The 24,216-nt window shown below is 32.6% G+C and overlaps 1 protein-coding gene and 1 long non-coding RNA gene across 3 annotated transcripts in view; one reads left to right on the forward strand and one right to left on the reverse strand.

The window, feature by feature from the left end:
- Positions 1 to 24,216, forward strand: part of LOC139484763 (guanylate cyclase soluble subunit alpha-1-like) — a 77,790-nt gene that overhangs the window by 24,590 nt on the left and 28,984 nt on the right. The window contains exons 2-3 of the mRNA XM_071268689.1: positions 20,903 to 20,973; positions 22,220 to 22,341. Coding sequence (XP_071124790.1) covers positions 20,903 to 20,973; positions 22,220 to 22,341 — 193 coding nt within the window. The remainder of the gene's footprint in view (positions 1 to 20,902; positions 20,974 to 22,219; positions 22,342 to 24,216) is intronic.
- LOC139484764 (uncharacterized) lies at positions 1,992 to 4,315 on the reverse strand. 2 transcript variants are annotated; one of them, XR_011655146.1, is made up of 3 exons: positions 4,243 to 4,315; positions 3,023 to 3,091; positions 1,992 to 2,297 (listed from the first exon to the last, which is right to left on the reverse strand). It is a non-coding gene; the product is annotated as an uncharacterized lncRNA (long non-coding RNA). The 2 variants fall into 2 exon arrangements; XR_011655147.1 differs by lacking the exon at positions 4,243 to 4,315 and adding an exon at positions 3,572 to 3,667.

Here is a 24,216-nt window from a genome sequence, read left to right on the forward strand (position 1 = left end):
TTCAGTTCAAATTATTATTCAATGTTACAACCATGTCAGATTTTTTATCCTGGGACCAAGATATTGACCTTGATCTTTTGTTAGGTGAATATACTGAGTATGATCCAGAACCCAGTGACAGTGATGAAGAATGTTACATTGCCAAAAAGAAAAAGTCTGAACCTGTACCAGATACATGTATTAAACCTTCCTACAGTTGCCCTGTTTGCAAAAAGACTCTGAAAACAATTTCAGGCTTCCGTGGTCATGTCCAGAAACAACATGGACAGAATTTGAGAGCATCAGACCATCGCACACATGCAGATAGTAAACTACCTAGCACAGTCCGTGACGCCTTAAATGAAAGTTTATTTGCTGAAATATTCCCTACAGCTTTGCAGTCCAGTTTGTCCAACATTGCTAATGATCCATTTACCATCAATGACAGCATAACAGACATATGCAAATTTGTGACCAATTCAGCATTAGTGCAAGACATTTTGTTGAAATATTTTCAACCGATATTTGTTGAAACTACAAGCAACATATCTTCCTCATGTGACAAAGAGCAAATGTTTCGCCGTTTACACATAAGTAGAGTTAAGCCAGAATTAGCAAACACTTTCCACTCTCATTGTCCATCTTATTCATTGAACTGTACCAACTTATTCCTACAGATGGTACATGAAGATATTGTTGGTGAAATTTTTAAAGTTCAGACAATGACAGCTGTTCAGAAATCTACATCAAATCAGGAAAAGTTAACAGAAAATGACCAAAGCATTCTTTATTATATTGCTGGTTACACCATTCGTGCCCTACAGAAGAGATACACCAGGTACTCTACTAAGAAGTTGTCCGTCATAAATAAATTTACAGACAATTCTTCGGGTGTTAACTTTGTGAAACAATATGACAAGTGGTACAAGACACAAGACCGTGGTGGCCTTCAGAAACCATCAGATTCCCTGTTCTTATTAATCCGTGAATTAGAGACAATTATTCGCAAAACAGTTGAACCTTCATATAGTGCTAGTACGCTTCTTATTGATCCTTTAAAAGAAACTATGATGGAAGGGTTTATGGTAAAACATTATTGTGACATTCTTATGCAAGGTGAAACTGCAGATATTGTGTCAGCTATAACTGAAGACATCATTCATTTGTTTTTAACCATCCGTGGCTTTGCTGTTACTCGCATAGAACGTAATAAACTGACCAAGAAAGCAAAATCTCAACCCTCATCCAGTCTAAGACAAGCCTTAAAGGAGAAATCTTTAAACTGTTGACACTATGAAATTTAGTTTTGTTCTGTTCATACATGAAATATAATTATTTAAATTGTTTCCACATGATCTTGATGTAACTGTTGTATGAACATGAATATTTAAAAAAAGTGAAATGTGTAAATGTCTTTTTATTTATTGTCTTTCATAACACTGCTATACAACTACTACTGTCACTCTAAAATATTTCACTTGACCTTTAAAAATATGTTATACATGCATTAAAGGAGATGTGAGGTCTAAACATGTCAATATTAAAGACAGCAACCCAACAACCAAAAGTAACTGAAAGAAAATTTAGCTGCAATCCAACTACAAAACTTATCTCATACGGCCTACATTAAACAGGAACAATATAAGGTCTTCAACAAATGAGACAAAATGAATTTATTTGTATCCACGACAACCATACCATCAATATTCTGTCAATATAAGATAATAAATAAGAACAATTGTGGTACTTGAACCTAGGACATGGCTCAATATCTTTAATTATTTTTACATAGGGGGTAATTGTAACGTTTTTTCCTGTAGCTCAGTCCATATCGTAAACTTGGATATGTATGATAGCTCGTTTCGAAGCTGTGACATTTTCACATATGTGGTTAAATTTTCGGGGTACAAAGTGAGATTACTTTTTCCGTAAATTAGCAAACCCCGAACAACCTTTTGTGATGCGGCTCCTTGTGGTAAAATATCCCCTTTATAACTCAATAACTCAATAAGTTCTTTGAAAATTTAATACTTTGAACACATTCAATAGCTCCATAGTTTTTACACATTTATTCTATGTTCCTCTACTTTCCTAATCACCACAAATAATTAAGTTCAGTCATTTGTTAAAAATAGAAACATGTCCAATATCACTACACAGAGATTTTTTCTTTACACATGACTTTTGAGTTCCTCATTTCGAGGCGCATTAGGGTTGTTGTCCCATATTGCAATCCATAGTTCTGATTTTTCCAAATATTTTTATGTGATCTTCATTGGTATGACATTCTGAATAAATCTGTGTATTTTTGTCCATTTCTGAAAAAAAATAAAGTTGTTTCAGCACTATAAGGCAATGACACTTTTATCGCTATATTTATTTATTTTGAATACAAAGTGTATGCATAATTAATTTCTTCCAGTATACCTTCACTAGTCAAAAGAAGGACAAAACATCTGAATGTAACCTTAAATTACAACACACAGACCCTGTTAAAGCATTCAATAAAATTTTCTGGTGCCTAAAAGTGCATTTTGACAGAGAAAAAACACCAAAATACTTAATTATTCTAGCCAGTGGAAACCTTGTATTTTATACTGTAGAAACTACTGTAAAAGTCATTTGAATCATATAATTAGAGTGCAATGAAGTGCAAATTTTCAAAACTTGTTCTTTCACATAATTCTATTTGAGAAAAAATGTTTTTTACATGTATTTCAGTGAAAATCTTTTATCAGTGAGATATCGGCATGAGGTTTTAAAGGAAACATTGTGGCATCACACGTAATATGGCGTCATTAACTAACGACACATCAAAATAATGCTAACTATAGTTTGCAGTGTTACATGAAGAACAGTTGCCGCAAGGTTTAACTTGAAATATGGAGTCGAAAAGATCAGTAACCAAGCATTTTCATTTAATGCCAAGACCATAGGAACAGTTTTCATATCAGTATATTTTTAACATACCGACTGTAATTTGATTTGCATAAATACCATAAATAAACAATTTAGAGCTTGCCAAATAAAACAAAATGCTCACCAGTTATTCAGGACTTTTTAAAACCTCTAGTTTGCCATCTCAGGTTAAAAAGTAATGATATGTCTGGAACTGAAAAAAGACAAAAAAATTACTCAGGCTGTGTTATTATTTGGTTAAGATACATACGTACATTTTTGTATTACAATGTATTGAGAGAGCAAAAATCAAATTCTTGAAAGTTTTATCCAGGTCCAGGGAGAGGGTTCCGGGGGTTGGATTCCCCCATTTTTTGGGACGATCAATGCATTTGAATGGGGACATATAGTTGGAACCCCCCCTTTTCCCCCTTGTCCTGGGTTAGGAACCCCCTTTTTCAAATGGCTGGATTCGCCACTGGGAGCTGTCTCTGATTTCAGAGTTCTTTTACGGACATTCAATTTTCACCATAGTTATCGTAAACACAAAAAGTCACTTTAAAAGAGGCAATATGAAAAAGGGTAATTATTTGACTGCTTACAAGTGCTTCTCTCCGACCTCTAGACTAGGGAACATACATGTATGCACAATAGGCCGTTTTAAAAGACAAAATTCTGTTGAGAAATACAATACCTTTGTTGTTAACATCCAATTTAACACAGAAGCAAGTATAGATGTAAACATTTCCATCACGTTTTCTCAGAAAATTCGAGATCAAGGAAGTTAATTTATGTTAATTTGATCCCGCCCATAATGACGACATTTGGATGCATCTGGTGACCGTAGTGGTATTTTAAAACGATGATAATAGCACACGTTATCAATTTACATGCCTTTTTTTTTTTAAAGAACACCAAACAAACTATAATTAAATGAAATAATTACGTTTCATAGCTGAAATCGACTAAATGAAATACTTTATTGATTTTATCTAAGCCCATCCTACTTTGCACTGACGAGGAACCATTTTGGACAGGTCGGCCTGAAACATTCATCAAAATAGCAACAACCAAAGCACCTTTCACCATATCATTTGAACTGTTCACGTATCAAACACATTTATTTCATATTATTAAAGTTTTTTCACATAATTCCTCATTTTGAAGGAGGAGATTGAACTCAAAGATGGGGTTTGGACAGCCTTTTTGGGCGGGATTATGGCGATGACCAGGAGAGAATATGCATAGTCAATTTAGCTGTAAATAATGCGTATTGTAACGATGTTAATTGATTTCTTAATCTGAACTGACATAATATTACACATAAAAGTATCATTATTATGCAAATATATATATTATACTTACAATAGGCTGACTTTAATCTTGATGCGACACGAATTGAACTGTTAATGGAGGACATAAAACGACAAACGAGATGCATCACGGTTAATCTCGCCAAAATCTCGTATACGCAGCTTTTTATATACAGCCAATGCAAACTGCTCGCGAGATTCCAATCCTTCTCACTATACAAATCCTTGCATGTATATATATATAATTATTATTCTTATTTTATCAGTTCAGATGATGTTTCAAATTCAAGCTTTGGGACAAAGCTTAGTGAGGTTGAGGAAGAGTTGTTATAGAAAAATTATGAATTGCCAAAGACAAAATTTTAATATAACAGACCAAAACTTAAGTGAAAATTATTCAATTTTTACAATTTGAGTTAAAGTATTTTGAAGTTTAAATTTTTATTTTATTTTCTAAAATTTCTCCTTACATAAGTTACATTATTTTTGGAATGTTAATTTTTGATAAAGAAGAATGACATACAACTGTAATATTTAGATTACGTAATTAAGACGGATAACAAAGAGACATGTAAGTGGTAAATTATTTACTTTGGATTATGTACCTTACATGTAAATTAAGGCTTTTGTTAAACAACCTTTTCCTATTACTCATGTGTGAAATTGTTTATAACACCTGACACCCATGACTGGATTATTGACCAACCAGTGAAAATAGGTTGTGGTCAAGGGAGCTAAATTACAAGGTAATTTTTGATTGGTGAAAACAGGAGAAAGTTAAGAAATCAGTGATCATGTGACCACGCCCGCATGGAAACAATCTATGTTTTCAACGGTCACTTTGATTACTGATTTCAAATAATAAACATCAATATTTACTAGAACTTTCTCTTGTTTTACACCAGGTGCTAAAAGTCATCAGACACAGCACAGAAAGTCGGTACAACACATATAACGTGTTCTCGTTCACATATCAACATGATATTTGTCACTGGACGTTAAACCCTAATTCGCTAGCATCATCCAATTGGTTCTTTTCTTCTATTACTTAATCATATGTTGTTTACAAATCACCCTAAAGAAGTAAACGGAAAGGAGCGAATGCAGCTATATTTGGTTATTTTAAGTTTCAATTCATTTTAATCCGTTTAGTTCCTTTCTACATAAGTGCAGAGGAGAACTACAGTTGTCTATGGTGGCCGATGAAGTCCATTTCGCGTTTTCACGATTTCGCCTTTCATATTCTATAGGGCGCCTGCGAAATCGCGAAAAGGCGAAATCGCGAAGTCGAAAACGCGAAAACGCGAAGTCGAAAACGAGAAATCGGTTTCGCGTTTTCAACTTCGCAATTTCGCGTTTTCGCCATATAGAATATGTAAGGCGAAAATGCTAAAGCGCTAAAACGCAAAATGGCATTAACCTGCCACGATAGTTGTCCGCATGTAAACTTCTAGAATTTGTTACCAATATAAGTACAATCCATCACAATCCGTTACTGTTTCAATAGCCATCGGTGTTTCATGTGGGTATTCTTACACAAGTATTATTTTTCTCTCGTTTTTAGTAATGTATCACTCTCTACTGTCCTTATATATTATTCTATATTCTGCGTTTCCATCCAGATTCTCGTGTATACCATGAGGGTCCGGATTTGGGGTATTGTTTATTTTTATATTCTTTAAATTGTTATGTCAATTTTTTCTACATTTTATTTATCTTACTCATTATTCTGATGTTTAGTTACATTACGACACTTATCTCTGATTTATATACCCGATTACCAATGTAAATGACAGATTTGTGTCATTCATGACAATTAAACAGAATCAACATGATATATGCGATCATTCTTGAATGAAATTAATATTACTTTAATATTACACTTTTTGAAACCATTTTTATCAATTTTCAATTCCATGTGTTGTTTCCGTATATGTTATGTTATGTTTCATTGCTCATGTGTTGTTTTCGTATATTTTATCCGCTCGTCTTGAGCCTACTCATTTTATACGATAACACTCCATATAGCAATAAAATTACACTTTTATTGCCATTCATAACTCCATTAATCATTCACGATCTCCAGTCACGTCTCAGTCATTACAGCTGAACGGACGTGCTGGGCCAGCTCTCCTTTACCCGCTATCTTCGATGAGGGTTTACAGTTAGATATCAACGACTTACTACTTAAGATGACAGAAACCAATCCATGCCGTACAGATAGACGTAGTAGATGGCGTACCCGCGTTAACATGCACTCCAAAACCATTGTATCATGGGGAGTGTTATGCCGATTAACGTCCGAGGGCTGTATCCTAGGCTGTTGGGTGATACGACCTTCATTTCACTGCCTCACGGCTTTGGTCCTGATAACGCTTCCTGTCATCTTTCGAACTACGTCCGATATCATCTACCAGTACTCCATCACCGAGGCTAGCGGGCTGCCAAGCTGACCAAACTGGCCCTGAAAGCAGCCGTTAGTGAAGAATAAACAACAAAATAGTCAACAAACCAAAAACAACTCACCAAAATCAAGATGGCGGCCTACATATTGCGACCTCCACTACTTGTTCCTGACCCACGGCATCAAAATATGTTAAAGCTCACCAAACGTCTTCGGGCACCGAGCCGACCGTGCGAGGGCTGTATAGCCAGTCAAGGTCGTTAAACACCACCATATATATATATTCATAACTCTTAACAGTCAAATTAACAGACCGGGTTTTATACATCCGACCCATTAACAGACCAGGTTTTAAATAAAGATTGATTTATGTCACCAAAATACAGATTTTCGTGTAAATTTTTCACACAACGATATCAATATGGTTAACAAACATAATGCCTTTCTTTTTTCGATGTTAAAGATATTGAATGCAAGTAAATTTAACCAATGTGTCATTTTGTGTACATTTTATGTGTGTAAAATGTGTATAAATCTATTGATGAGTAACCCGCCTTTTCATTTTATAGATCGTACAACGAAGCTAGAAAAATAATAATTACACCACTGAATTCAGTACATTGAATTGTTTTGTAAGACATGAACACTTTTATGATAAAAATATATTTAGAAAGTTATACAATGAAACATGCTGCACTTTCAATGATTTTCTCGATAACACATGATTAACAGACTTTAGCCAACCCGATTAACAGACCAACCGCCGATATAGCCGCATACTCAATATAGATTAACCGACCAATCTCTCGGTTAGCCGAGTGTCGGCCGTGAATATATAGACATACTTTTAATTGGGTTCCAATGTGCAGGTCTTCGGTTTTATCATATTATCGATATATTTACTGTTAATGTCAAATGGTGTTTATTTTGAGTCGTTTTTAAGTTCCATATGCAAATATAAAAGACAAATTAGGGTAGATATATGATGGAAAAGCGTTTGTTATAATTAAGGTTTTGTTTGTTTTAAAGTTATTTGATCTTGTTGATTCTTTACATTAACTTTACTCCGACTAATTACTTTATGTAATATGTGGGCGACGTAGATTCATATTAATATTAATAATGAATGAGCAGAATTCTACCAGACATGCAAGTTAGGCAAAAATAGCATTTATTGATCAAATCAGCAGTAAGACCTACATTTCTAAGTAGCCAGTAATTAGAATAAGTAATAATGTCAAGTATATATAAAACCTACATTTCTAAGTAGCCAGTAATTCGAATAAGCAATAAGGTCAAGTAAAAATGTATATATAAAACCTAAAAATACACAGCCATGTATCACCATCATTGCTAGTGATCCGATGGATAAATCTGTTGTAGAGTTGTCACTGACTCAGACGTACTTATAAATATAATTATTTTCTGTGACTGTATCTTACATTAATTTGTAGGATCCTTTACTATAGATAATTCAGCTGATCTGTAACAATAACATCTCCATGTACTGTAGTACGACGCTAGATTAAGACTGACGAGGAAAGGTAACACACGGCCACCGAAAGCTTTGTTATTGTGAAGCCCAGGTGGTCATGTGGTCTAGCGGGACGGCTACAGTGCAGGCGAATTGTTGTCACGATATCTCAATAGCATGGGTTCGAATCCCGGCGGGGAAAGAGCAAAAAATTTGCGAAAGCAAATTTACAGATCTAACATTGTTGGGTTGATGTTTAGACGAGTTGTATAAAACCTAAAAAATATATACAATTTGCATGTTCAATGAACGACAATTACAGGAATTATATAGTATTAATAAAATTATTGGTGTTTGTCTGTTATTATTATTTATATATTATCTAAAACATTATCTTTCAAATTGGCTGCCTCTGAAATACATCCGTTCTAGTGAGAATTATGTGTTCTACATCAAAAACATTTTGTTTTCAAAATTTCTTCTAAGAAAAAAACAAAACTTTGAAACGTTCTCTCTGTTCTAATTAATTATCAAGAGACTAAACTTTTTACATTCCACAGAAAAACTGATGCTGAGTATGCTTGTTTATTGTTTGGGATGTAAAGATACGTGGCCACGTCCAGTTAGAATGGGAATATTAAATCTGTTCATCTTGTTTAAAATGGGCCGCATTATCCTTACGATTAAATCGCTTATTACCGTTACTCACTAAGATCGTAAGTTACCAGATTCAAGTCACAATCTCTGCTTTAAAGTAATGTAATTTTTTTTTTGTATTATCTTAAAAATTTCCGCCTTCCTTCTTTATCATCGACCCTATTTTCAAAACATACTTCCTTGATTATTTTTTTCATTTGTTCTCAACGTGAATATAAAATTAAGAATGGAAACGGGGAAACTATTGACCCCTTATCTCAAAGAAAGCATCATTCTGACAAACTTTATCAACAATTCAAGTAAAGTGCATTTTAAGTATTACGGGAAATGTTCCTTTTAGATATATTTTATAATATAGGAATGTATAATATTCATACGAACAGGAAATACAGTCAAATTTTAAACCGAACACTAGTACTAATTGTGTGAAAAGTGGAATAGTGTGTGTTAATGGTATAATCAATAAATCCATCTATTGCATGGGGTTGGTCAGCTACGGTTTTACGTAACTGTCCCACAAATTCATTTATTTGCAGGAAATTGTACACAATAGAGCAATATAACTTAGATTTCCCGGCAATAATCGAGATTACCGGGAAATCTACTATAATTGATCCTTTTCGAGAGGATATCTAGCTTTCTACATTTAAACTCGACAAAAATAAAATACACATCAAGCAAAGATATCCATATGCTAAAAAATAAAACTCTTTCGCCATAGGGTAGCAAAAGTCAAACATGTTGCATTTGATAATTTTCAACTAAATATGTAAAACATAATTTACGATCAGAATCTTCAAAGATGTACCCATTTTTCTGGTACCTCTCTCGTTGTGGCTCCCCGGTATGTTACCCTGCCTATATAGATTAGTGATCATTAGTTATAACCTTTCAATCTATGTTTTATATATATACTTAATATTTTCAACTACCGTACTATTATATTTTATTGAGTCTTATTTTCCTTTTTAGAAATTCTAATATTTACAAATTGTTTTGATTCAATATTTAACATAAATGTTCCTGCTTTGAAATTAAATAAATCTACATGTTTTGCCAAATTTGTGAGGGAGAAAGTGGAAATTCTAGATAAATATGAGGAGTATAAAAGAGTGGCCTTGTCTGATAAACAAAGGTACATAAACAACTGGCCTTATTTGGTCAACAAATGTACCAAGTTTAATGCTATGTTTCCCCCTGGGAAACATTTAAAAAAATCAAAACGCAAGAAAATAAACCCAAATCAGATCCGTCAATGTGTAACCTTTTAAACTTTGAACTTTTTAACACAACCTCGGACAATAAGGACTTTGGTATTAGGTGTCCTTGATGTAACTATATATTTATGAAGACAATGTAACCATGTATGTAGGGCAATGTCACATTGATATTTCTACATTAATGAAATATACAACCTTACATCTTGACTTTTAATTGGATTGCCATTTAATCCAAAACTGAAAAACTCTTAAAATTTATGTTCACCCTTAAACTAAAAGCAATCTACCAAGCTTAAATCTACATGATCAAAGGACATAAGACTTCACAATGGGTAATAAAAGTGTGAATAAATAACCTTATTAGATCTGTATCAATTTATTGTCGTAGTAAATGGAGACTATAGAACATTTTTCTTGACGTAACAACAACTGTAACATGAAAAGATGCGACTACAAACAAGGCAGATATATTATAATCTGTTTATCCTTAACACAAACGTACACAGAATGATAACAAATTATCATATATTGAAATGGTGTTGTGTACAGTAAAAGTGGGGATTATACTTATGTGTGAAATAAACAGCTGTATTTGACAAAACGTTTAGAAATTGTTGGTCCTTAAAGCCCTTCAACTTCGTAATTTGTTTGGCATTTACTACTATTTTTGATTGGAGCGTCACTGATGAGTCTTTTGTAAATGAAACGTGTGTCTGACGCAAATACAAAAATGCAATCTTGATATCTATGAAGAGTTTATTCATTTAGTTAACATTAGATTAACAATGGTTTGAAAGGGAAATGACATGATGTGGTTTTGAAAAAGATGAGAAGACAATTAGCTAACATATAAAGAGATGCTGTATGATTGCCAATGAGACAACTATTCACCAAAATAAAAATGATGTCAGCCATAAATTAAAACTAATACAGAAAGACAACAAAACACAATTTAGAACTTTTCAATCCGTGTCTCCAAAAATACATACAAAAAAATAACATCTCCCAAAGGTTATTTCATTAGTCTTTGCAATTGGCAGTACTATACATGCATCCAATCATTTAGAACGAAGTCTCTTAGGGACAACTATTTGAAGCTGGTTAAGATTTATTCCGAGTTTTTTCTTATCCATTTGGGATCTAAAACAAACACCCCTGACAATAGATAAATAGTGTTATATCTACGAAATTCTCATTTTTCATCATGATTATATCTCTGGTTATTTATCATCAATTGTTTAACAAAAATTAGAATGTACCATTTTTAAGGAACCTGTGTTGCGTTTAGTGTTTTGTAGATTTTATTTGTATGACTTTTTCTCTTGATCATAGTGTTGTCGGCGTCTCTCCGACTGATGACTGTAGATTCGTATCTTCTTTTAATTTTTTACTTTATTACAAAAGTCCTATCTAAATTGTTAGACAAAGGACATATGCCCAACGTTTTTATATCCAATATTTGTTAAATGTTGTACATTGTTTCTTACACTTTTCCATGGTTCAATGCTGATCTTTATCTCCGAAAGTTTAAAATTCTAACTTCTAACTTTGTGTGACATTGCAAAATCCATACAGGGTAATTCTAAACATTTGCATATACTTTAAAAATAAAAGAATCATTGTGTTTTAGAACAAGATTAGCATGTCCATAGTGAGGGAATTTACAGATATCAAAGCCATACAAATTATTGGCCATTACATAGAATACGCTTGTCATAATTATCTAATATAATCCATCATATACATGTACCAAATCCTAGAGAATTCGTAATGGAAAAAAAGATCAAATGTATAATTCGTAGTTCTTTAAAAAGATTTAGTTACCAAATGTCTTATACTATCTTTTTTAAAAGCGTCACTTACTCGGTCAGTCTAAAGATTTACATACAAAAACTGCACATAAAAGTGCACGTAAAGATTAAGTAACACGAACCCTTTAAAGCAACAGTATGGGTAAATGGATAATTACGCAAATTCTGCTGCACGTAAAAACAAATTCGTTGATACGAGCATTCAAGATTTTGTCAACAAAATAATGAGAAACATGACGGCGTTCGTTAATTTTTTTACTTCAACTGTATACAGCTAAAACCCTCGCTTCAAAGACTTCCTTGAAACCACTAAGCTACATTCAAAGTCTTCCTTGTAAGCTCAAAGCTATCTTCAATGATAAAATCACGACATGAACATGTAGCGTCCGGAAATAAAATAGTTTTTTTTTCAACTTTCAAGCATTCCGTTTAAAATTGAAAATGGAATAGATAATTATACAAAGTTAATGGTTCAACACAAACTGTTCAGACAGGATACTTAACCCTGTAGAGGCACTATAAAGAAAAACAAAGCCACAGACACTACCTAAGTACCGTATAACAAAATGCTCCAAGTTGTTGACAATAAATTACAAATGTCAAGAACAGAACAGGAAGAGATAATCCCATGCAATTCCCAAAGTATATTTGTATACATGATATCAATTCAGAAAATAAATAAGAAACATTAAAGTCTGGTTACAAACTGTGATTTGATATACGTTTTAGGTACAATGTAGAATAACAGCTCAATGACTGAACAACAGCAATATAAAGTCAATCTAGTTCAATAAGTGTATTATGTTATCAGGAAGAAAATTCACGAAAACCGCATGAATTGCTAATATTTACAATAATTATGCAATAAAGGTTAACACACTGTGCAAGCAACTGTAATTATCAATAACAATGCACTGTAATAGCTTTCCTTTTGGAATTTGATATAAACCGATATCAATTGTATCTTATTACATAAATTATAAAAATATAAGAAAATTACAGCAAGTAGTCATTAAATGTTGATAAGAACCTCGTCTTATTTGATCTGTCGTGGGGAGATATGTTTGACGACTTATAACGTGAAATAAAAGAATAACCTTATTCCTCCATATATCTGCAGTTTGAGATTTTCCCCCGAAAAACGGGTTTACGAGATCTTTCTTGTTCGCGAATTGTTCATTTTATGCTTGATTCAAATAACGATATATCCCCATACATAACAACATTATTCAAGAAAACATATGATGAAGGGGCTGTCCCAAACGATTGGATTACAGCTATCATCACAGCACTTTTTAAAAAGGGAGACAAAAGCTTGCCAGTAAATTATAGACCTGTTTCATTGACGTCAGTTACATGCAAAATCATGGAACACATCATTTTCAAACACATTATGCAACATCTTGAAAAATATGACATATTAGTCGATTACCAACACGGCTTCAGACAGAAAAGATCATGCGAATCTCAATTAGTAACAACAATTGAAGATATCGCAAAACATCTAGATAAAAAAGAGCAAGTGGATATGCTAATATTAGATTTCAGCAAAGCATTTGATGTAGTGCCTCACATACGGCTTCTGCGGAAACTAGAGCACTATGGAATAAATGGCAAAATAATAGAGTGGGTAAAGGCCTGGCTCACACAACGACAGCAGTGTGTAGCAGTTGAAGGCGAAACATCTACAAATGCCTTTGTAAAATCAGGAGTACCCCAAGGTACAGTTTTAGGTCCATTGATGTTTCTTTTGTACATCAATGATATTGGGGATGACATCAAGTCAAAGTTGCGTCTCTTTGCAGATGACAGCCTATTGTACCTAGCAATAGACTGCAAAGATGACTGTAACCAACTACAAAAAGATCTAGATAAATTGATTGACTGGGCATTTAAATGGCAGATGAAATTTAATGCTTCAAAATGTTATGTTCTAAGAATTACCAACAAGAAAAAACCTATATTACATAACTATCATATGCATGGCCAAGTTTTAGAAAATGTAAGCCAAAACCCATATTTAGGAGTTCAGTTTACCAACAATCTGAAATGGGATATACACATCAATAACATCACGGCAAAGGCAAATAAATCATTAGGCTTTCTGAGGAGAAACATCGGCAAATTCCCAGAAGAAATTAAGAAAAGAGCATATCAAGCCATTGTCAGACCAAACGTTGAATATGCAAGCAGTGCATGGGATCCATATCAAGAAAACCACATCAAACAGATAGAAATGGTGCAAAGAAGATCAGCACGTTTCATAAAACATCAATACAGCAGAGAACCGGGGTCAGTTACTAGTCTACTGAAGGAGCTAAAACTACCATCATTAGAAATAAGACGGAAAATAAACAGGCTTTGCTTGTTTCACAAAGCTTTACATAAAAAGATAGCCATAAATATACCAGATTATGTAGAACAACAAGGCAGGACAACACGGCAGTACCACCGAAGCAAATTTAGAAACCTTCAAACTTCAACAAACACCTACAAATACAGCTTCTTTCCACGTACCATCAAAGACTGCATGGAATACTCTACCAATAAGACTGTTAAATATAGAAGAAGCAGAGGCATTCAAGAACAGCCTCGCATCTTATTTAACGGAGTAGTCACGCAACAAACATTTGATTTTAATTTCACATGTAAATACGTTTTTAATGAGCACCATATTGAATGACCAAATTAGTACTTGCGTGATGGGTCTTAGACCCTTTGCATTTCAACGATATAGATGTAGATGAAGAAACGATCGTTTGAAACTTGTACATGTCGTATAATTCTACTTATTCTTTGGAGAGAGTAAAATTACAAGTTCAAGGACCACACATTTTATACAGCAGAAGGTATAATAAGATACACAAAACTATATGTCCGCCATCTTCTTGAATCCCAAAGAACGGCATACATTGATCAACGTTGAGACCATTTCAATGAAATTTATATATGAGTACAAAAGATTATTCTATCCATTTATTAACAAAATCATATTTTTTTTGCTAATATATTTTGTTCTTTTTTGTAATTTTGGTGACCAAATAATCAAGGCTCTTATATCTGTACCTTACCCTTAAGTTAAATCCACATCCGGGTGACATAAAGCCTCTGTCCAACGCCTATAAAGTTTCGATTAATACCTATGCTCTTTGTGGAACAAACCATTTTCAAAATTATCAGACGAATCCCAGATGCTTGACTTAGATCCGTGTTAGTTACGTAGAGTATTGACCGCATGCTTGACTTAGATCCGTGTTAGTTACGTAGAGTATTGACCGCATGCTTGACTTAGATCCGTGTTAGTTACGTTAAGTATTGACCGCATGTCATCACAACATCAATGATCGGGACAGAAAAACAAACAATCAAATAAAGTGGTTCCAAATTGACAACAATCAGTTTTATTTTTATTAATATGTGTTAACTGTTATGTAGAGTGGAGATTTATCTTAATGTGTCCTACAATGTTTTTTCTTTCATTTGCCATATATATTTCCCTCGGTCAACCTTTATGTAATTGCATTTCCACATAACATATCTGTTTTATGGAATAAACATGTACTATTATGTAAAGTGCGCTTGTCTTTTGATTTTGCCATTAGATAAGGAACTTTCTGTTTTGACTTTTCTTTGGAGTTATATCTCACTTTTGTCTAAGGTTGTGATCAGTGTTTTCATAGAGGGGAGGGTGTTATCTCCAATCCCGTATGACAAACCGTTATAGTACCGTCTCATTAAAGACGCTTTAATATTAAATTTCTTCTGTACACTATAAATACCGGTGCTTAAAGAGCAACTGTTATGGTATGCGAGGGTGTGTAGAATCAAGGCCAATACGGGTAAATATGACACGATAAATCGTTTTTTGGAGTTAATGTGAGAAACAACTATTTATTACTTTACTTGATCAACTACTGCAGATATTAGTTTTCCGGAGGCATTTGATTTAACCCTAATAATTCGGACTCTTCCCTTAATCAATTATCTCTTATTCTCGCCAGGTTAGTTAAGCCATAACAGAGCACCAGACTAAATCAACTGATTTATTGGGATTGCGGGTCTGAATCTGAATATGCTTGAACTATTTTCAACCTGGTTTTAGCAGAGAGCAATCAGCCGATAATGACCAATGGTAGAACCTGTAATTCAGCTGTGCTCTTAGATTGTAAATTACCCTGATTTATGAAACACTAATAGTACATTAATTCATATAAAAGGCAAAAACAAATAAAATGAAATATCGAACGAGAAAGCTAAGAAAAGCAAAGCAATATTATTACTTTGGAGTCGATTAAAAAACATGATTCTACTACATTGATACTCAAACTAAAAACGCATAAAGGTGTACAAATAGTGTAAATTAATGGTATGATCACATCAGATAGATAAACACAGCATTAAAGGAAGAAATAAAAAGTTTAAAAGACATAAACGAGGAAGAGCTTTGTACACGTGAACACGTGTATATTGCCCTCAAATGTCTTTTTAGTTATTGTTCGGTTTGTTGCTGTCTCATAGATGTTTACACCAGCACTTACTTACTCATTGATGTTTACACCAGTACTTACTCATTGATGTTTACACCAGCACTTACTCATTGATGTTTACACCAGCACTTACTCAGTGATGTTTACACCAGCACTTACTCATTGATGTTTACACCAACACTTACTCATTGATGTTTACACCAGCACTTACTCATTGATGTTTACACCAGCACTTACTCATTCGCATTGCATATTGTTCTTTTGAAAACCATTTTCTTTTCATATACAACATTATCATGAAAATGTACACACTACCAGTTTCCTCGTTTCTGTATAGAAACTGACTAGGTGAAAGATACGTCTTTGATGTACATGAAACATATTGTTCTAACATTTATTGAAAGAAAATCAAAGAAACTTTTACCCTCATCTGTTACAGAAAAATCAAGAGAATATCCGACTGTTTATTGACGAGATAAATCTCAAAATAGTTTTGATCCCTTCTATTTATTTTACATGAATCAGTTTTAAGCGCCGTTTTGATTACCAGACGTCAACAACAATTAGTCCGACATATACGATACCCAGCAATCTGGGACCATTAAACACTGTCTTACGGCTCTAACAAGAATATTTATAGAACTAGTAAAATAAATGTTTATATGATGGATATTTTCACATGTTATAATTGACCAATGTTAATTATTCACTATAAGTTTGATATACATATGTTTGTCTTAGAGGGTTAACGTTTTTGCACATCTTGCAGCGTACATTATTGAATTGGTTGTAGTAATAAAACTGTAGCGTACATTATTGTATTGGTTGTAGTAATAAAACTGTAGCGTACATTATTGTATTGGTTGTAGTAATAAAACTGTAGCGTACATTATTGTATTGGTTGTAGTAATAAAACTGTAGCGTACATTATTGTATTGGTTGTAGTAATAAACATTATTGTATTGGTTGTAGTAATAAAACTGTAGCCATCATTGAGATTTGAAGATGTATTTTTTGACGAATTTTCATTATCAGTCTTGTCTTTGAGTAAAGACATTTTTTTTTAATGCGTCATTTTTTTATATTGAGCACTACAATGTTATGGGTATACACAAATGGATATGGTTTTAAATGATGAACTAGATGCATATACGTATTTGAAGATAAGTCAAATACAGTTGCATGAATATGAAGTTTCTTTGATTGCGTAATTAGATATTAAAGTTAAAAATACTTTTTAAACAGTACGATTCTTTTCAACAATCATGTCATAAAAAGAAACGCCGTTTGAAATTTCGAAAAGATAAAATAAATAGTCAAATGAAAATTCTATTTTCTAAATTAAGCGAAAGCTACATAATCTGAAGACATTGAAATTAAAAAATAACCATCCTAACAAGCACGATACAATACACCAGAGAAAACAATTAATTTATCTGTATTTGATATAGATTTTACTCTGCATGTAAAAAACCTATAAAATCCTTTACTTTATAGTTAAGTTGATCGACATTATTTGTAATATTAAGTGAGAGACTCATAAAATTGAAACAATGCAAACAATGCAAACAAATACAAATGTAATAAAATGTGTTTCCGTATAATACAGAGTTTTATCATTTTTAAATTAAAATCTTATTTTTTCGTCTGAGCTTGTTAAAGTATACGAACACAAATTATTATAACTATAATCGTGATCGTGATAATAGGAAAGATTTCAAATAAACTTCATCAGGAATGCAAAATTTTATTATTTGAGGGAACAATATATAAACAGTCAGTCAAAAGCACAACCACAATGGTCTTAACTTTGCATGGGGAATAGGTAACGAAAACTTATCTCTACCCTATAGTATATTATATATCAGACTTGAAAAAGATGAGGTCTATTGTAAGAAAGTATTAACTTTGCATGGGGAAATTGTTAATTTAGATTGAAGTGCATGTATCAAAATTTATAAACAGTTACTAAAAGTTTATGATTAGATAGATACGAAGAATTTCCTCCTTTTATCACGGAACATTATGGTACTGACAATTTATGTGCACATTATATCACAGATATGTCCGATATATAACCTTAATGCATTTCACTATCAGAAGCCCTAATTTTAGAGAAAAGGGAACCATGGTTACTAATTATACATCAACGGTTTACGAACCTACCCAATACCCCTACCCTATAGTATATTATATTAGAAAAGAAAAAGATGAGGTTTATTGTAAGAAATGGTAGCTGGAAGCTTAAGATGATAAAAAGGATAAACTTTAGTCATATACAACAGGTCCTATTGCATACACGCGTTTATTTTGGATCCTGAACTGTGCATGAGTTTGACGGCATTGATCCTGCACTGTGCATGAGTTAGACGGCATTGCTCCTGATAAAAGAAAATCTTCTCACTCACATGATCTTACATCATTGTGTATAGATTCACGTTTTAATCACTACATATCTTCACCAAAGCTCCATGTATTGGCTTGCCCCAGGAAAGAGATAGATTTTTGACACCAGTTGTTTACTATTAAATGCCAGTTAAGATAAACTTTTAAAATTGTGTTTATGATAAATGATTAAATGCAATATAAGAATGTCGGTGCCTTTGTAAGACTTACGTGCATTGAAGACATGACTATTAGATTCTAAATTCAAATGTCTAGAATACATAAATACTACTGACCAAGAAGAGCCAATCCATTTTTGTCGATCCCAGGGTTCTGATTTTGAGCAGATGCAATTACAGTACATTGTGATTATTCACCGCGTTTTACATTCAATTATTTATTACCAATATATATATATATATGTCGTGTACAAGTTGCGATTTTGTACAGGTTATAACATGTACAAAAATATTGTACATGTTATAACTTGTATAATGCAAAAATACAAGTTATAACATGTACAAAAGTACCTCATACATGTTATAACCTGTACGAATAAAAACGAGAGGGAGGAGTATTTCCCAAAATTATTAGGAATCGTTCTTAAATTTTTAGTTACTAAGTATCTAATGTATTTGTCGTTGAGGAATGCAAGCTTTTAGTAAATAGTTTCACACTTATCTAAGCCATGATGGACTGCATAAAACATACAATTACACGAAAACACATTTTGCCAACATAAGTCATGACACATATATTTCTGAAACTTTGTGATCATTGTCCTCTACAGAAAAAGACACGTTCTGGCCTATTTATTGTTGTTCTTTATGCATTGGTGAATTTAAATGTATATTTTACTTCATTAAGATTTATTTTAAATTTTGTACAAGTTAAAACCATTTTTAAGCAATATTTTGTACAGGTTATAACATGTATGAGGTACTTTTGTACATGTTATAACTTGTATTTTTGCATAATACAAGTTTTAACATGTACAATATTTTTGTACATGTTATAACCTATACAAAATCGCAACTTGTACACGACATATATATATATATATATATATATATTAGAGCAGAAGGTTATGTGAGCGAATGTAGACGAAATAGTTGAAAGCAAACTTTTAGTTAAATTGTCGTCGATAGAGATAACTAACTAGTAGTTAAAAAAATGGATTTCGTTTCACTTTTTTCTCAATGAAACCTCATATTATTGTCTTATGATTTCAGTATCGGCTGCATGGAGAATCGCGTCTTCTTTTGTATGGTTTAATTGGCCCAACATCCGCGGCTTTTGCTGAGAAGTGATTCCATGTTTGTGCGTGACAAAATTATTCTAACACAGGTGTTAATTTGTAATTTCCATGAAAATTTGATATAATGTCTTGTTTATCGTGGAAATAATGATGGTAGATATAACATTGCATGCAAGAATGTTTGATAGTGAGCGTAGTCAGGCGCCAATCGGGGTTGCTGTCACAATAGAGATTGCACCATGCATATCTTCTGTAATTCATATAAAAAAAAATAACACCATTACGCTATCACATGTTATTGTATATCATACACTTATCATGATTTACTATGAAATAAGGACAAAATAATAGTCAAATTGCTAAAAGATCTCATTCCTAAATTATTGAAAGCTATCACTGATTTAGCATTAACCAAATTAGCATGTAGCATGGTGTAAATAATATACACCTTTCGCAGGCTAACGCCATCAGGGGTGTATCGAATACATATAGACTACGCTGTTAAGAACATTAGCAGAAATTCATCATATTACGTATTAAAAGTATAATTAAATTGTTAAATCTAGTAGATACATGTAATGTGATTGTTTTTTTTTAATCAAAAACGAACAGAACAGCAACGGTCCTGCTGGTGAATCATCTCCATTGGTAATTTTACCACATCTGACACATTTGTAATAAGTATTTCAACCACTCGAGACTACTATTGTAAAAAAGGAGAACATGTTTGACTGCGATTTATTGTAGAAACAATAGGCTCAACATCTTAATTTTTGTCATTTGAGATTACAGTATACCGTTCATTCCTCTGATACCAGATTATGTCTTGCCTATAGATTGGAACAGAATTATGTTTTGATTTAGGGTATTATTTTTCTGTTAAATAATGAGTTTGTGGAGGTCATCTTTGAGGTGAAATTTAGGGATGAAAATTTACAAAAATGTGCAGAATTATGTGTTATGTTTAGACACAATTGAAACTGCTAATTATAACATTTTTCCTCTTTATGTTTCAGGCTGGTTTTATCTATAGGGCATACTCTAATCTGTTATGTAGGAAAGGTCAAGATGCGTTAAATGTCGCAAGGTAAGGTAGTACATAGCTCAAGGTACATAGTCTTTATATTACAGTACATTTATGTGTACGATATGAGATATGTGATGGGTATTGAATGAAGAAACACTTTATTAGTTTCGAGCGTGCGAATTGTTTTTTCTGAGCTTACGTTCACAAAGAACGTTCAGGACCAAATATTTAAAAAAAAGTCCGGGAACAATAATGACATAGACATGTTAGGGGCTATATGACCAGAAGTGACATTAAAAGAATAGTAAAATTTATCAGTCTTAGAGTGTTAGAGCCTTATTTTTGTTTGAATAATTTCTTAATTTATTAACGGGGTAAATAAAAACAATAGAAGCAGTAATGAGGACATTTAACCGGATGAGAACTACATGTATATGCTTTTAAAACAACAAAATACAGTAATTATGCATGTGATGAAACTATTCTCAGCTATTCATTGCCACACCAGTAGTAATATGAATATCCGTTTATTTCATTTTACGGTAGAAGAATATATCATATTTTACTACGAACAACACAGACATGTCAAAATCAAGCTTTCAAAATGCCAACAGACGGCTCACAAGTTTACATCAATTATGTTTAAATACAAGTAATTTAAACGATTTCATAAGTATATGGTACATCTCTGGGTTCTGTTTAATGTAAATGCAATTACTACTTGTCCCCGATAACCCTCAATTTCCCTTTTATTGTTTTATAACACGCATCTTTACATACTGTCTGATAAATTGGTTTGCAATTCTTGTTATTTCTACAATAACTCATGATATTATTTTACAGTTTTACTTCGTTCTTCAAAAAGATTTCATGTGAACAAAATTCTATTTTGAATAAATTCATTTGAAACACAAAAAGCACGAACTTACCATTTTTTACATCATTTTGATGTGCCATATATCAGCTCAAGAAACAAAGGAGATTGTATTGATGACAATGTTTTTTTAATGTTATCTATTGCTAACATCTTTGAATTAAAGTATAAAATAGAAAATACAGTCAAACCTGCTCAAGAGACCACATTATTAAGCAAAAACACAGTGTTATACCACCCATTAATTTTAGATCCCTCTGTAGTACATTTCATATAAATTGAACTAGTATTAAAAGACCATCTGTCTTAAGAGATCACTTTTTTTGCTCTCCCATACATGGTCTTTTAAACAGGTTTCACTGTATATTTAAAACAAATTTAAACAGTAAATTGATATCGATTGTAAATTTTGTTCCTTTATTTCATTTGCAGACAAGCGTGTGACATAGACGAAGTAACTTTCAGCACGGCATTTATTGATACAGAGTTACGACATAACCCTGTCGACGAGGAATCCATCTTAAAGCTCGCACAAGCTGCTTCAAATCTCCTACGTAAGTTTGAAATCATTAAAATTAAAGCAAAATGGTTATATATATATTCTGTTTAAGAATCAAACCAACTTGAAACAACACTGCACTACAATTGTGCGTTAAACATCAGGTTCTTTTAGCGTTATTTTTTTATATTACCCAGACGACGACCACCATAAAAATTTAAAGTGGTCCCTAGATATTAAATATATTATCAATTTGACATACGTGTAGCATTTTTCCGTGACAAAAATGTTCGAACTTCTACAATACAGTTATAGATTTAAATCAAATTTGACCTTCCAGGACTTACAAGTTTTGCAAAAACGATAAGAATTAAGGTAAAGCCTTGATGACATTGTATCAAGCATTTTTATGGAAAATACGAACATTGAAAACCGGATTAGACACGACGAAGAGGTTAAAGTAATGTCGTATTACTAGTTATTGGAACAGAGAGTTGTCATGAAACTTCTGTATTCTTTTGTCTTGATCCTATGTACCATTATTTTTCAGGGCAGCCAAAATGCCCCGCCTTTTATCCAATTTGGGAGAGCCATACATGTACCTGGAAAAACTTCTTAATATATGCATGGTGCATTTGTTCTTGGCCTGAACATACATGAAGTTTATACATATTTACCACTGGACGTAAATCAAATAACAATACATAATGTTGTTGTTTGATTTACGTCCAGTGGTAAATATGTATAAACTTCATGTATGTTTTAAATTGGATAAAAGGCGGGGCATTTTGGCTGCCTTGGTTGACTTAACGTTACGAGAATTTTCTATGAACAAATTATTCAATTGTAGACTCACAATCAGGCTTTGTGAAAATTGTTTCTAGAAAGGACTATTGCACATTACATTTGTGTCAATGACCTTATGTGCTATGCACTTTCCTGGCTGCATCAACAATGATCCACGATGTTATTGAAGGTTAAAATCTGAAAGCGTTGTTATTTGAATTAATATAGGACGAAGTTAATCGTGACAGGACTGGAAATCTTTTATTATTTAATTTTTAGCAGGTGTTGATGATTCGTTACAAATCTGTTTTAAAAAATTCCCACCTACAAACATTCACCCTTTTCATTAAATCTAATAAATGTAGAATTTATAGGTTGTTGTTCAACCCTCTTTATGTAGTAGAACCCAATTGATTGGTATGGAATGCGACTTATTACTTGTATTGTTAGAGAAGGTTTCTGCATAATGAAGCCAAGGGTTAAAAATGCAGCTATCGTAGTGTGATCATATATCTCTTATGTAAATACGAATTACAGAGATTACAAGTATAAGCTTGTGACCAAAATCATTTATTAACGAGGATTACTTTTCAATAGCAATACGTTTTATAAATGGAGGTCAAAGGAAATAAATTTAAATGAAATAGGAGGAATTTCAATTTTATTGATTTTAATTTCGGAAAGTAATCTAATTCAATATAACTTTTCTGTAATTTCAGTCTTGGGGTTTCTTTTCTGTTTGGTATAATGTACCACAGACACCCCTATATTAATCATTTGATCCTATACAATTCTAAGTGAAAGTGAATTCGCACTGCATGTTACAGTGTGTTGCATGAACACATACATGACTTATAGATTATCTGAAACTCTTCGAAATATGTTTTTTTGAATCATTAGCCAGTTAAATGGTAGAACTCAAATACAAACATTGGCCACTGGAAGATCAACAACACACAAACAATCAGTTAATCAAACAATATTTAACACAAATGGCCTGTTTTAGTTTCATTGATGCTGTCTGTTTTAACACATTCACAGCCGAGGACAAAAAATATATGTACTTTTTAAATATCTTTGCAGTTAAAAAACTAAACAGTTATACAAAATAAAAATAAATCACCAGCTTATTGTTAGATTTAGT

The sequence above is a fragment of the Mytilus edulis genome, chromosome 8 (assembly GCF_963676685.1).
Source record: "Mytilus edulis chromosome 8, xbMytEdul2.2, whole genome shotgun sequence".
NCBI lineage: Eukaryota > Metazoa > Mollusca > Bivalvia > Mytilida > Mytilidae > Mytilus > Mytilus edulis.